Source organism: Amblyomma maculatum, chromosome 9 (genome assembly GCF_055883805.1).
Source record: "Amblyomma maculatum isolate TAMU_Amacu chromosome 9, ASM5588380v1, whole genome shotgun sequence".
In the NCBI taxonomy this organism is placed as follows: Eukaryota; Metazoa; Arthropoda; class Arachnida; order Ixodida; family Ixodidae; genus Amblyomma; species Amblyomma maculatum.
In genome coordinates this window covers 45,229,375-45,242,115 of record NC_139352.1, presented here as the reverse complement: position 1 = coordinate 45,242,115, position 12,741 = coordinate 45,229,375, and the positions used below count along the sequence as shown (strand labels likewise).

Below are 12,741 nucleotides of genomic sequence, written 5' to 3'. Positions count from 1 at the left end.
TCCCCACTCATAACAGAATAGTCTGCACCGGTGTCAACGAGTGCCGTCACGTCGTATCCGTCGATCACAACATCGAGGTTATTGTACACTGTGGCGCGACGGTCGTCGGAAGCTCCGTCGGGGAGTTCGTCGTGAAGTTGGTCAGAAAGCTCGTCGGAAAGCTCGGCGGGAAGTTCGGCGAGAAGTTCGGCGCGAAGTTCGTCGGGAAGGTCGTCGGGTTGATCGTCGGTTCGCGTGGGGGAGCGGGGCGAAAAACGTGGAGGCTCTTTAACAGGAACGGGTTCGGCAACGTCACCTCCAGACGTCACCGGGCTTAGTTTTCCCGATGAGGGGACAGGCTTTGCCGTCGATTGCTGCGAAGGGGAGAATCGTACCGGCGGGATGGTGTCGAGCGAAGGTCGCGACGTGAAGACCGGTCGGGTGGTGGTGAACGGCGCAGATAGTCCGCGATGTCGCGGGGTTGCTCGCCGAACTCCGGGCGGGGAGCATTCCGCTGGAAACCACGAAGACCAAGCTCGCGGTAAGGGCAGCGACGGTAGACGTGGCCTGCTTCTCCGCAGTGGAAGCATAGTGGGCGTTGGTCGGTTGTCCTCCACGCGTCAGCCTTGCTCATCCATTGCTGCTGCGGACGAAGATCGTACACAGGGACACGGGGTTGTGCAGGCAAGTACTGACGGCGAGCAGGCGGCGGTGGTGGCTGCTGCGGCGGTGGGCGACTAGCAACGGACGCGTACGTCTCAATGGGCTGAGTAGGTGAAGAAGCAGCGGAGCACTGTGGATAAAGGGCACGTTGTACTTCTTCGCGGACAGCATCCGTGAGGGCGCAGGATGCCGTACCATCAGCAGGTGGAAGCAGCTGCCGTATTTCCTCGCGTACAACTTCGCGGATGATCTCGCGTAGGTTTGCGGTGTCGAGGGAACCGACAGGAAAGCGAGCAGCTGAAAGGTTGGAAACGCTGGGACCTCCAGCAAGGCGACGATAATGGTCCGCTCGCGTAACCAAGGCTCGCTCGATGTTCGTCGCCTCATTTACAAATTGTGCCACTGTAGTCGGCGGATCACGAATAAGCCCGCCGAAAATGTCACTCTTGACGCCCCGCATAAGTGCACGCACCTTTTTTTCCTCGGTGGCACGGGGGTCGGCACGGGAGCTAAGTCGTAGGACGTCTTGAACAAAACTCGTTACAGTTTCGTCGGGTCGTTGTACTCTCGTTTGCAGAAGGTCTTCTGCTCGCTGTCGCCGATACTGATTGGCGAACGTCCGTCGCAGCTCTTCCTTACAGATGTCCCAGGATGTAAGGGAGGCCTCGTGGTTTTCGAACCATTGCCGAGCCATACTGTCCAGGCAGAAATACAAATTCTGAAGACAGTTTTCGGCATTCCAGCCATTGTGGCGGGCCACACGTTCGTACTGCTCCAGCCAATCCTCCACATCTTCGGAGACATCGCCATGAAACGTGGCAGCCGCTCGAGGAGCCATCGGTAGGTACACCACGGACGGTGCAAGAAACGAGTCCGTCTGTTGACATTGGGTCGTGGTACTCCGGGCCATTGTAAGTAGTGAAGAGCCTGAGTTCGGCAACAGACCAAATTCAGGGGCGAGCCCTTGAAGTCGCCGACTGGCACGTATCTCGGCCTCCTCGTCGAAGGGGCGGCGGCTGAGACTTGGGGGCGAACTCGGAGTAGCGGGTATTGAGGGGCTGTGATGCATTTACCCTGCGTCTCCACCAGAATGTCACGGGTTCTCTTGTTACCCGGACGGCAGTCCAGAAGGACAGAGTCAAAGGACGGGGTTGAGGCACAGGAGGCAGAGAGCAGGCGCTTTACCAGGCAAAAGCAGCGGCGTCCCAGAACCACGCGCACTCCGCAGAACTTCGTCTTCTTCTCCCTCCAGAGCTGACACGGTTAGCGCGGGTTACAATATTGATAGTTAACACATGCTGCTCCTACAAAGCTGTAGTTATGTTAACATGAGTGCCGCAACTTCTGCCCCAGAACGCTGGTTTAATGCATTGTGGGGCATTGCCAGTCAATGGCTGCAAGAAGTGCACAAAATCTCCAAGTTTCCAATTCGCAATCGATCAGTGAGCCAATCAATCATTCATTTAAACATATGGCATGCAGTGCGAATAACAGGTTACAGCATGTGTAAACTTATTTGTAAAGCAATTTATAAACATTATGCGGGAATTAATTTCACCCAAAGGAAAATGGAGGCTGATAGCCAGCGGTATTTGTACCCAGGGCCTTTGGTTTAGCAGGTCAGATATGCGAGTAGGCCATGCAAAGCTTTTGCAGGATGGATCATACAACTCGTTCCGCCAAAATTTTTGTTGACAGATCGGGTCATGACGTCACAGCCACATAGCCTACACGCGGAAATTTCAAACATCCCACATTTATTAAAGCCTAAGAATTGGGAGATGTTCTAGATGAAGGTAAATTTGGGGAGATCGTTCCTCTAATAGAAAATTTCATAAAACAGTCACTATTGGGGTTCGAGTCCCACCCATCTGAAGGTTCGAGTCCAACCCATCTGAATGCCTGGCGGGCGTACAGCACCGAGACCATGAGGGGGCGTTAGTATCAAGAGTGTCACAGGGGCACGTAGCAAACACGTTGTTGTTTCTGCGACTCACTAATGCTTTTGGGATGTGCACTGACGTTAAATGAATAGTTATGGTTTTATTGCAAAAGCAATACTACTCTAGGTTTCGAGCCTTCAGCGTAGCGCGACGGTAGCCACGTCTTACCCACGTGTGACTAGGGTGAGAGCTGGGCTACCAGGTCAAGCAGCCGGCATAGCGCGGTGGTAGCCACGTCTTACACACGTGACGCTGTGACGTCACACCCCACGTGACCGAAAAGCGAGAGATTGGCTCCCAACTCAAGCGGTCGGTGTGCTGCGGTAGGAGCCGCGGCTCAGTTGGCAGGGGCTGCCAACTTGAGTCTCTCCTTTCACATGGGAGTTATGTCAGAATAAGCCTGCTAGGATCCTGGCAATTAAGTTACCCCTTTAGGCCACTAAGACACGTTCATAAGGCTTGGTTAACGGGAGGCTTTATATCTGCGCTGAGGAAAAAAGAAAAAGAGAAGAATAATAACGATCAGTCACCCGCAGCTAATGCTTTCGCTCAATATTTGGTTCAGCAGCGTTGAACTCTTGTAAATTTTATTTTTATACTTTAAACAAGAATTCTTTTTTTTTTTTTAATTCGCGGTATAAAAGACTCGATCGGGTCAACTCTTACGGCGGAGCTTAAAAGCGTTTTCAAAGTTTTTTTTTAATTCTTGGGACACGCAGCCAATGTTTCTGCAACTTGCAAACAGGCGGGGGTAGATAGCATATATGTCATAGGCTCAATGAGCCTCACAAAAGGAGTGATGATCCGACGTAACGACTTTTGCATTCACAGCACGCAGGTATTCTTGAGTGGCTCCGTTAAAGTTTTGTGTAGATTTCTTACATAATGCATACTGTAGATAAAAAAACTGATACATATATAGATTCATTCGGCGTTGGTTGAAAAAAGGACTGAATTTTTTTTCTGTGTATGCTTTTTTTTACAGCTAGCAGGATTTAATCCGCAATCAAGCGCTTCAATATGCATCAAAGTTTTGCTGAAATATAGAGCAAAACATACATATAGACCAATTTGAAAAAAAAAAAATAGTTTAGTGCCAATAAAGCGAACCTCATACGTTAAATTTTTAAAATAATTCAATTTACCGTTGTTTTCACGCCATAATTTTCATAAGCGTGCCACTTAACGTTACACGAGCTTAGCGAAAACTCGCCTCCATCACTGAAAAACAAAAAAAGAAGAACAAAAAAACACCAAGCTAGTTCTTTTTTTTTTTTTTTTCAAAGCAATGTTTGTACTCCAGGTGTTTTGAAACAAATCTGGTTAGAGTTTTTAAGAACAACACCACTAGAGATAGTCAAAAGTTTGCATTTCTCCACTAACTCCTCAATCAAATTTTGTTATCGTACATGTTGCTCTGACAGCATGCGTATTCGAGGTCCTGTTTGAAGCAGGATGTTTCCAAAGTCTGTCAGAAAGTTTGTTTTAGAAATTATGATTGTCGCAGTGATTCCAAATCGGCGTGTGCTTGTTTCTTTATGTCTTTATTATTGCTGTTTTTGCTGTTTACGTTTACTAATCGTTCTTGTTTACCACTGTAGCCAAAACACTGGAGAGACAAGCTATGTTTTATTCATGGAGGAAGGAAACAACTTAGGAGAGGCCCTCACCATTCCCAATGCATTGGAGAAAGTGTGGCGGAAGTGAGGTCAAAATTTAGGGTTAGCCAAGTCGGGCCATTAGCAACGGCGACGCTGTTGCTATGAAAACTCGGGCCACTAGCAACAGCGTTGCTAAGGGCCCTAGGTACGTGAGCGTCGCGGAGAAAGGGTAAAGAGGAGGAGAGACATTGCAGCGTCCGGTCGCGGTGCGGCCGCACCGGCTTCAAAAATGTGACGTCAGGGCCTCTCCTAAGCTTTCCTTCCTCCATGGTTTTATTGCTTTTTGTTGGCCTGAAGACCTGTCATCCATCATTTTATTTTTTCGCACAGAGTAAACCTAAGTTGGACACACAATCGTTGCGGGAATAGTTACTATCTTCAACGTTATCTTTACTGCCATTGCAGAACTAAGGCACTTTCTATGTCTCGACACTTGAGCCTGCCCTGTCCCTGCCACGGCATGAGGTCATCTTATCTCGGCAATCTTCTTAATCCCTTCCGCCCAATTAACTTTTTTCTCCCTCAGCTTATTTTGCCTTTTTCATGAAATCCAGCTACCTGCACTTAGCTACCGTTGGTTTATATACTGTTTTCGCAGTACAAGCCATGTCGTGGCCCATTAGCTCTTCCAGGTTTCGTACAGGATGCCACTAATTAGCTTTCTTTTTTTTCCTGCCCCAACACTCTGATTTCTCCTGTCCTTTAAACTTACACCTATCATTTTGTTTGCATAGGTCGCTGCAGGCGCCTTAATTTTAGGCTGTCTTTTTTTTTTTTTTTTTGAGCCTCCGCGTTTCTGGCTTATCGGTGACATATCCGTAAGATACTGTCTAGTGCGATTTAAAGATGAACACTTATGGGCCGACCTACCCGGTGTAGAATGCTCGAATACAATTTATAGCGTGCAATCGCAGCAATGAATGTGTATCGTTCGCTGGGTAGACTGATATGCATTATCTGATAAAACGTGCCAAGTGCACTCCACCTCACGCTCATTCTATAGAATATTTCCCACGCGTTCTGTGAAACTGCAGTGCCTACCTGTTCTAGGTATTTCCTTACCGCTTCTTCTCTCTGCCTGTCATAAACATCAGTTTTCATACTGAGCTTGACGGTAAATGTTAGCATTCTGGACAATATTTTTAGATGCTCTGCCTTTCTACGACGTTGATCATACCTTACAATCGTCCTCTACGTTAATTACCCAGGCAATGCCACAAGCTAATCAGGCAATAATATATTATCCTCGATTAATTAATTTCGCCAATATTTCCCCATCCAGGTTCTTGAATACCACGTTTAAACACGTGATCTTTAGCTCTGAAGAAATCGTGTCTCGACACCAGAGAGCCTTCCTCACTGGGTATTTTATTGTGCCCTTTCTGAAAAGCTATGGTGACTTTGCAAGCCGTAAGAGATGTCTTCTAATATTTTTGTATTTTGCTCTTCGACACTTTGGCCTTATTATGCTTCCATGACTGTAGAGATTCCAGCTAAGTCAATTGCTTTTTCCTACTCTACGGTAGCTATATATTTGGGGTTTGCTCCATTTTGTTCATTACTGTAACAGATTATTCACTATAAATATAATCAACAAGGCCCTCCGTAAAATATTTTCCCATGACACGCAGTTGATTCTTTTCCTTTACGATATACATGCATGCGTTGATTTTACCTTTCCTACAGATGCCCTATTCCAGAGTATTAAAATGCCTTTCTTAATGTCCCTATTCGGCGTATAATTTGTAAATTGTCACGCCTAACTCTGCATACTTTATTCTAAATTGCATAACACTTTTCCTAACTCATCTCTGAAACTAGTTCATGCTGACTCGCGCTGGTTATAGCTGTTCCCAATCTCATGAGATAATCCCCAGAATATGGCCTAAGCTCACATTCTGTGTCCTATCTACATAAACGTTTTGCTTTTAATGCAATGTTTTATGTCACCGTTTTTTTTTCTCGACGACTGTGTTTATTGTTTATACCATCCAATAAACATTCCGTCAACATCAGTATTCTTCACAAAAGCCTTATATGCGTGCCCAATAATGGTATAACACTTGGCTCATGTTGCTAAAAGGTACTAAAACTTCTATCCTTCCCAGCGTCAACGCAACCACTACCGTGAAGCTTGCACAATTAACGATAATCATGTTGCGTAAGTTGTCTCCTACACATATCTTGTATCAACTTAAGTTAAATATAAACTAATAGCATCACGATCATATCATGCCTCAAATTCAGATTATGACGTGCTACTGTACTTTAACTGCATATCATACCATCAGATTTCTTCCTTACATAGCATTCATATGTTTAAGCTTCCGTCTACATACGCCTCGAATAATTCGTGTTGCCCAAGCCTCATTACCCCTCTCGAATGGTTCCAGAGCCATGTCGCCAGATTCATTTTCCCCAATGGCTCCTAATGCGCAATTGTTTTCGCACTAAAATATGATTGGTACATTTATATACTGACTTCTTGTTTCAAAAGCGTGCTTCTTTCCTTGTTCTATAAATTGCATGGCACTTCATCTTGCCAATCTTCTGTTATTATGCACGCCCGTCGAATTACTCGTAATATTCTAGCCAATGCTCTGAACACCTCTGAGCAAGCTCACACCAAAGCATATTATCAGTCTCTTATTTTTCATAATTTCCCGTTACTGGAAGGGCCTGCCCTCTTAAGTGGCAGCAATCATGCATTTTGATCACTTGAGAACCACCTTCGAAGACTATCGTACTCGTGCTATTACGCTACTAACAACCTAACCATCATGTATTCTGTCGTCAAATGCGTGAAAAAATAAAAATAAATCAGCGCTGCGAATAACGGTCTATTGTGGAGTAGCCTGTACAAAAGCCACGCAGGTTTTTATTTAGTAAGGTCTAAAGTTATTGTAATTTCATTACCTAATTAATTAGTAACCAACCTGTAAGAAATATTCAATGGACAGTGTGCTGATAGGCCCGTGATTACTAATTTTCTGGCGTCTTATTTTCTATGAATTGATATAAGTTAGCTTTGATTTATGTTTTGGTACGATGATAGTTGCAACGTTTCAATTCAATGTGTATACTGGGTGGCTAGTTTCGTAGCAAAACCTACCACCTTTTAAAACCTATCGCTATCATTAGTTACCTGATGTTCATAAGCTCTTTTTCCTTTCATAATAACGCGAAAGCATTTCTTGTCTTATGAGTGGCGTAAACAAGATGTGTCGGGATAACCTGTCATCAGAGTGTCAGCATGTCATCATGTCAACATGTCATCAGCACAGCATGTCAGCACGAACAGCCAATCATAAAAACGTATTTCACCACCAGAAATCGATCAATCATCCTTTTGTTACCTATCCAGAGTGCAAACCACTACTCGACGCCAACTTCCCGAGAACCTGCACGTAATTCTCCTTATCTAGCGTAAGGACGCCGGAGAGAGCTAAGGAAAATGACAGCAGTGGCAGTGCGATAAAAAGTGATAAAGAACGAACAGAATTTAGACACGTTTTCTCGTAGTATAGGTCATGGAGGGCAACGAAAGCGTTTTTTTTTTTAGTATGGTCGCTTTGTTTGGAGAGCCTGTGATATAGGTAGTGTTGACTCTTTGACCGGGCGTTCGTTAATGGTGTGAATGGTGTACTGATTGATTAATGGGCAGGGACTAGTGATTAATGAATGAGGGCAGCGTGGCGTACATAGAAGAATAATCTCGTGCGTGTGTCGCTGGGTTTGAACACATCGGATGGAACCTGTAGCTGGTACCAGCGCGGCATTATCGTCAAGCTGACAATGCACCAAATGCGTGTTGTAATGTAGGGGCTTCGTTTTAGGGCATGGTGGTGCTCTACTAAAAGTGAGCCTTCGTGAGATGGATGCCGAGAATTCTGGCTGAGAAGAACGTCCGGTTATACGGCAGCTAGATGGTTGAAGCGAAGGCAGGATGCCGAGCTAGGAGCATAAGAAGTGGGCCAACGAACGGGCACCATTTCGCGTCTACTATTAAGGCAAACTTTTAGAGTTCAATTTTTTTTTTTAGCCGAGATGTGCCCAGTATGAAGAAGTTTAAGAGTTAAGTGGAGTTGAAGCTTGACTTCTACAAAAGATCGGTAGTGTAGTATGCAGTATGTAAATAGTGGTAAATTTTATTTGGAGAATTAAAACAGTCCCAGACATCACCTAAGCGTCGCCTTGAATAAAACAAAATAAACGTCAAATAAATAACGAAACTTTCCAGTTGTCGATTCAAAGCGCGGTGTTGAATCCACACTAGACGTACCGAGTTTACTGCAGGCTAATGGAATACAGGTCGGCTACCGAAACGCGAAGGTGCTCAGGCAAGAAGCCCGACAGAAGCTTTCACACTCACCCGGTTCTATAAATTGTGTATGCATCAGCGCATACATTTTACCTTGACGATCACCAAAGATGATGACACAATCTTCAACTTAGCCTGCAAGATTCGCGGCAGGTTGCTGTGCCAAAGGGTCCCAAAAATCTTTGCTGAACGTCAGGAATGAGTGCCTTTCTTGAGTAAGGCGTTATGCCATTTTATCCGGACAGTTGCGCAGTGCAGCGTCGATGTTCCGCTACCTTTTCGACATTAGAGCGACTTAAGAAACAATACTCTATAATTAAATTCCTCTACATTAAGATGTAGTTTAGCATCATCACTATAATAAAATAATCTTTTAACTATTGCAGCAACTTCCCGAATTAAGAAGGTTGAAAAACCTGACTCCTTTATTCGAAGACGCCATCACGAATGTATATAAGCGCATGTGGGCGTCCGGTGACCCCAGAAACTTCACTAAGGAGACGTAAAGTTAGCTTACCCTGTTCAGAAGCGACTGCACCAAATCATAGAAATTTCAGCAAAATTCACCAAACACTCGCTTGATATCTATCCCCATTGATTTGCTCACGTATTTACCTGGGCTTTTCTTTTTCACCTTGCGGAAAGCTGCATTAGAATACGGGGCTGTTGAATGAAAAGAATACATTTCAGTGAAGCAAGCATGCAGATGAATACCCGTTGACTTTCGATTGGAGGTTTGAAACGCTAGTGATCACCGGACACGTTGTGACGCTCGTTCGGTGCTTTGCCAAAGTACGATAAATAAAAACCAAGAAGCAACACGTTTGAAACATAACGACCAGTCTAGGCAGTCAACTCTTAGGAACTCTTAAGAGTTCCTTGGACTGCCAGAAGATCAAATCAGTCGATATTGTCGACTATAAACCCTGACTGCTCATTGGAGGGTCAAATTCTAAAGTTAAAGCTCAGCTACTTTGGTCATCTGATGAGAAGAGAGGAGTCGCTGGAGAAAGATTTGATGTTGGGAAAGGTTGAGGGTCGCCGGAGAAGGGGTAGGCAGCGAACGCGATGGTTAGATGGCATTCTCGAGGCATTGCAGATGAAGCTATGTGATGTTAAGAAGATGGTGAGAGACCGGAAAGCGTGGCGTGACATGGTCCATAGGGTCACGAAGAGTCGGACACGACTGAACGCCTGAACTGAACTGAACTGAGGCAGTCAAACGCTTCAATACACCAGAATCAGGAAGATTAACCATTAAACTCAATTATTTTTTAAGTATTGATGCCTTGAAAACTTTCGGGCAAACATTGAGAAGTTGGATACACGAGATTAGTGGAGCTCAAACATAACGCGAAACGACCCACCGTTGCTACTGATTAACGCTTCCTATTTGTTCACATGCTTTCTCACAGGTCCCTTCCAGCGGCTATGAAAACGCTGGCCGTGGCGCTAAAGTTTGCTAAACAACGCCCGGCTGGCGACGCCGAAGAAAGGGTGAAGCTGAAAGACGCCGAAGATGGCATCCACTACGGTAAGTGGATGCGAGGATTCACATCCCTCTTGGTAGGCAGCGCATCATTACCGATTCGTAGAAGTTCCCCAAAAAAGGATTCGCATAAGATCCGTCTGTAGCGGTGAGGTAGTGCTGAATGTTGTGGACGTCCTGCTCATTTTTACACTATCTCTTGAATATCGCGTTGAGCCACTTTAGAATCGCAGGGGGGGCAGTTCTGCATCTCTGAATTAACAATGATTTTTATTTCTAGTCCTAATGGGCTGATAACTCATCCAAAAAACAGCGCGAACAAACGGGGACGAAAGGAAGAAACCACAGGAACAAGCGCCGTTTGTTCGCGCCGTTTTTTGGATGATGTATCGCCAACTAGTCCGCTTAACTATCGGGCTGATAACGTTAGCGTGAGCTCACTGCGTCGCTACAAACATCTGGTGAGGGAAATGAAGTTGTTTACCAAGGCACCTCTCTAAAGCGATCTCCATGCTTAAGGTTTCTGTGCATAGCTGGTCTATTTTTCATCGTTTTCGGTTTTCCCGAAACATTGGTGGAGAAAGATGTTTGAGAAGAAGGTGGGAAAAGGGTATTGTGTTTACCGTCTGAAACTTTACCTAATCATATTCATGTAGCACCGAATGTATATTGCACAAAATTACATCTAAAGAGTTAACAGAATACACTGAAGGACAAACAAATGTCATAGTTATATAGAGAGGAACGGAAAAAAAATTCTATAATTCTTGTTGTTTCGCTGCACAATAATGGGGTCCGCTCAGCGAGGGCACATGATTATTGGTGGGCTAACTAGTTCTTGGTATCTGCGGGTTCTGTTTATGTTCAGTCGAGATTAGCGATCCTCCTGATACAAGTGCGCTTATCGTGCCATTTTTTACCACTGCGGATATAATTACTTGGCTGTAGTTTCGAACAGCGAACGCCCAAGAGTTAAATTCCAATACACTTTTGTTTCATTCAAAATGCACTTTATTTCCAGATTGCACGACTGTGGTAGAATGCGGTTCAGCACGCCCTGTTAGTGCTCGGATTTCGTAACGAGTATTACATGTGAAGTGCCGTTGCAGCGACGTTAAGTAGCTGTTTTTGGAGACTAATCGTAAGCCTTGACAATCATCAAGCCCATGTGTCTTGTGCGTCTCTCCCATCCATGTCTTTTTTGCGCTTCAAGCTTCGCCTTTTTTGCGCTTCAAGCTTCGCCAAAAATCAACACAACCTACCAACTATCCCAAAAACAGCTTTACTGAAGCCCATTATAGTCCAAATATTGTGGCGTGCGCAGCGACACATCCAATATAGCGGAAGTGAAGTTGACGTACTTTGTTGAGTGCGATGACGTTGATGCCAACGTGATGCCCTTTCAGTTGGAGGACTGGGGCACAGAATTTGGTGGGCTTAAACGAGGCGTTCGTTTGTAAGGTGCGAGGAGTGCTTATTGACCAATTACGCTGTCACTATAGACAGCGACCGGATGGGATCCTGTGCCTGACTTTTTTGCGCCGCGCATTCTTTCATTCCTTCCTCCGCACCGCGTACCCTAAACGTGTCTATTAGCGTCGAGGAAATGGTCGGGCGCACTTATACCGATTTGGACAAGGGCGGCTTCCGTCCTGAGCGAGCAATTAGGCAAAGCACGTAAATGGGGACGAGATGCAAGGGAATTATATATAAAGACACTGGAATAGACGTTGCGTGATGCGGCAGCAGCCGGATGTTTTTCGAAACGCAGCATTACACTGTAAATGGGGATTTTGTTATTATTTTTGGTTGTTAAATTCCACTCGGGAACAGCTTGAATGTTAAAAGATTATGTTTCGGCTGCGTATTTTTATTCAGGTGGCTTTCATTTTGCCCTGACTCCCTCGCAAAACAATGAAGTGCAGTTTCAAAGTTGTCGTTGACAAAAATGCATTAGCATTATGACGCGACCTCGCTTCTAATCTCAACTTTTGTTGTCCTAAATTTTCTGTAGTCCCGGACTTTGGCATTCCATCTTTTTAGCGGGCATTTAAAGACTGCTTAAGGGTCGTTTTGTACTCAGTAGCAAGAGAAAACAAGCTGCTTACAGCATTTCGCTAAAGAAAAAAAAAAAAAAAAAAAGCTTTGGGAGACGCTTCAGCTTCACCTTCACGGGAATGGGGCTGCATTATTTGGTCTACTTCGCATCGCCTACACAACACTCGTACGGCTGCAGTTATAGATCACCCATAATTAATAAGTCCAGCCTTATGTACCTAGTCAATTACGTGACACAAGTCACTATTTTACTATGCAATAATTCGTTGCTCTCATAACCTGAGTCGCTTTGAGACGTTAAACCCTACAAACTAAACCAATGTATTAATTCAGTCCAGTCAGTCGTTGCAACACACCATAAATTTTGAGTTCCTTCGGTTCCCGTATCCCGACTAAGGCACTCCACTCATAGGCCGCTCAGAAACGTACGCGTGTTCAAATAAAGAGGTGATTTATATATTTGTCGGATTATCTTTAAAATGGTGAAGTAAGTTAAGGCGCTATGCTAGTAGAAAGGTGTTAGATATTAGAAGCAAAAAAATTTCAAGACTGCGCTCATGTCTTCTTAATAGAGGAAATGATGAAAACCTCTTCGAATGACTCTTTTCACTTACCGCATCGTCATGG

The 12,741-nt window shown here is 44.9% G+C and overlaps 1 protein-coding gene across 1 annotated transcript in view; it reads left to right on the top strand.

The window, feature by feature from the left end:
* The window catches only part of mfr (ferlin family C2 domain-containing myoferlin misfire), a 178,824-nt gene that overhangs the window by 77,997 nt on the left and 88,086 nt on the right, over nucleotides 1–12,741 (top strand). The window contains exon 6 of the mRNA XM_084580089.1: nucleotides 9,983–10,101. Within this exon, the coding sequence (XP_084436215.1) occupies nucleotides 9,983–10,101 (119 nt within the window). The remainder of the gene's footprint in view (nucleotides 1–9,982; nucleotides 10,102–12,741) is intronic.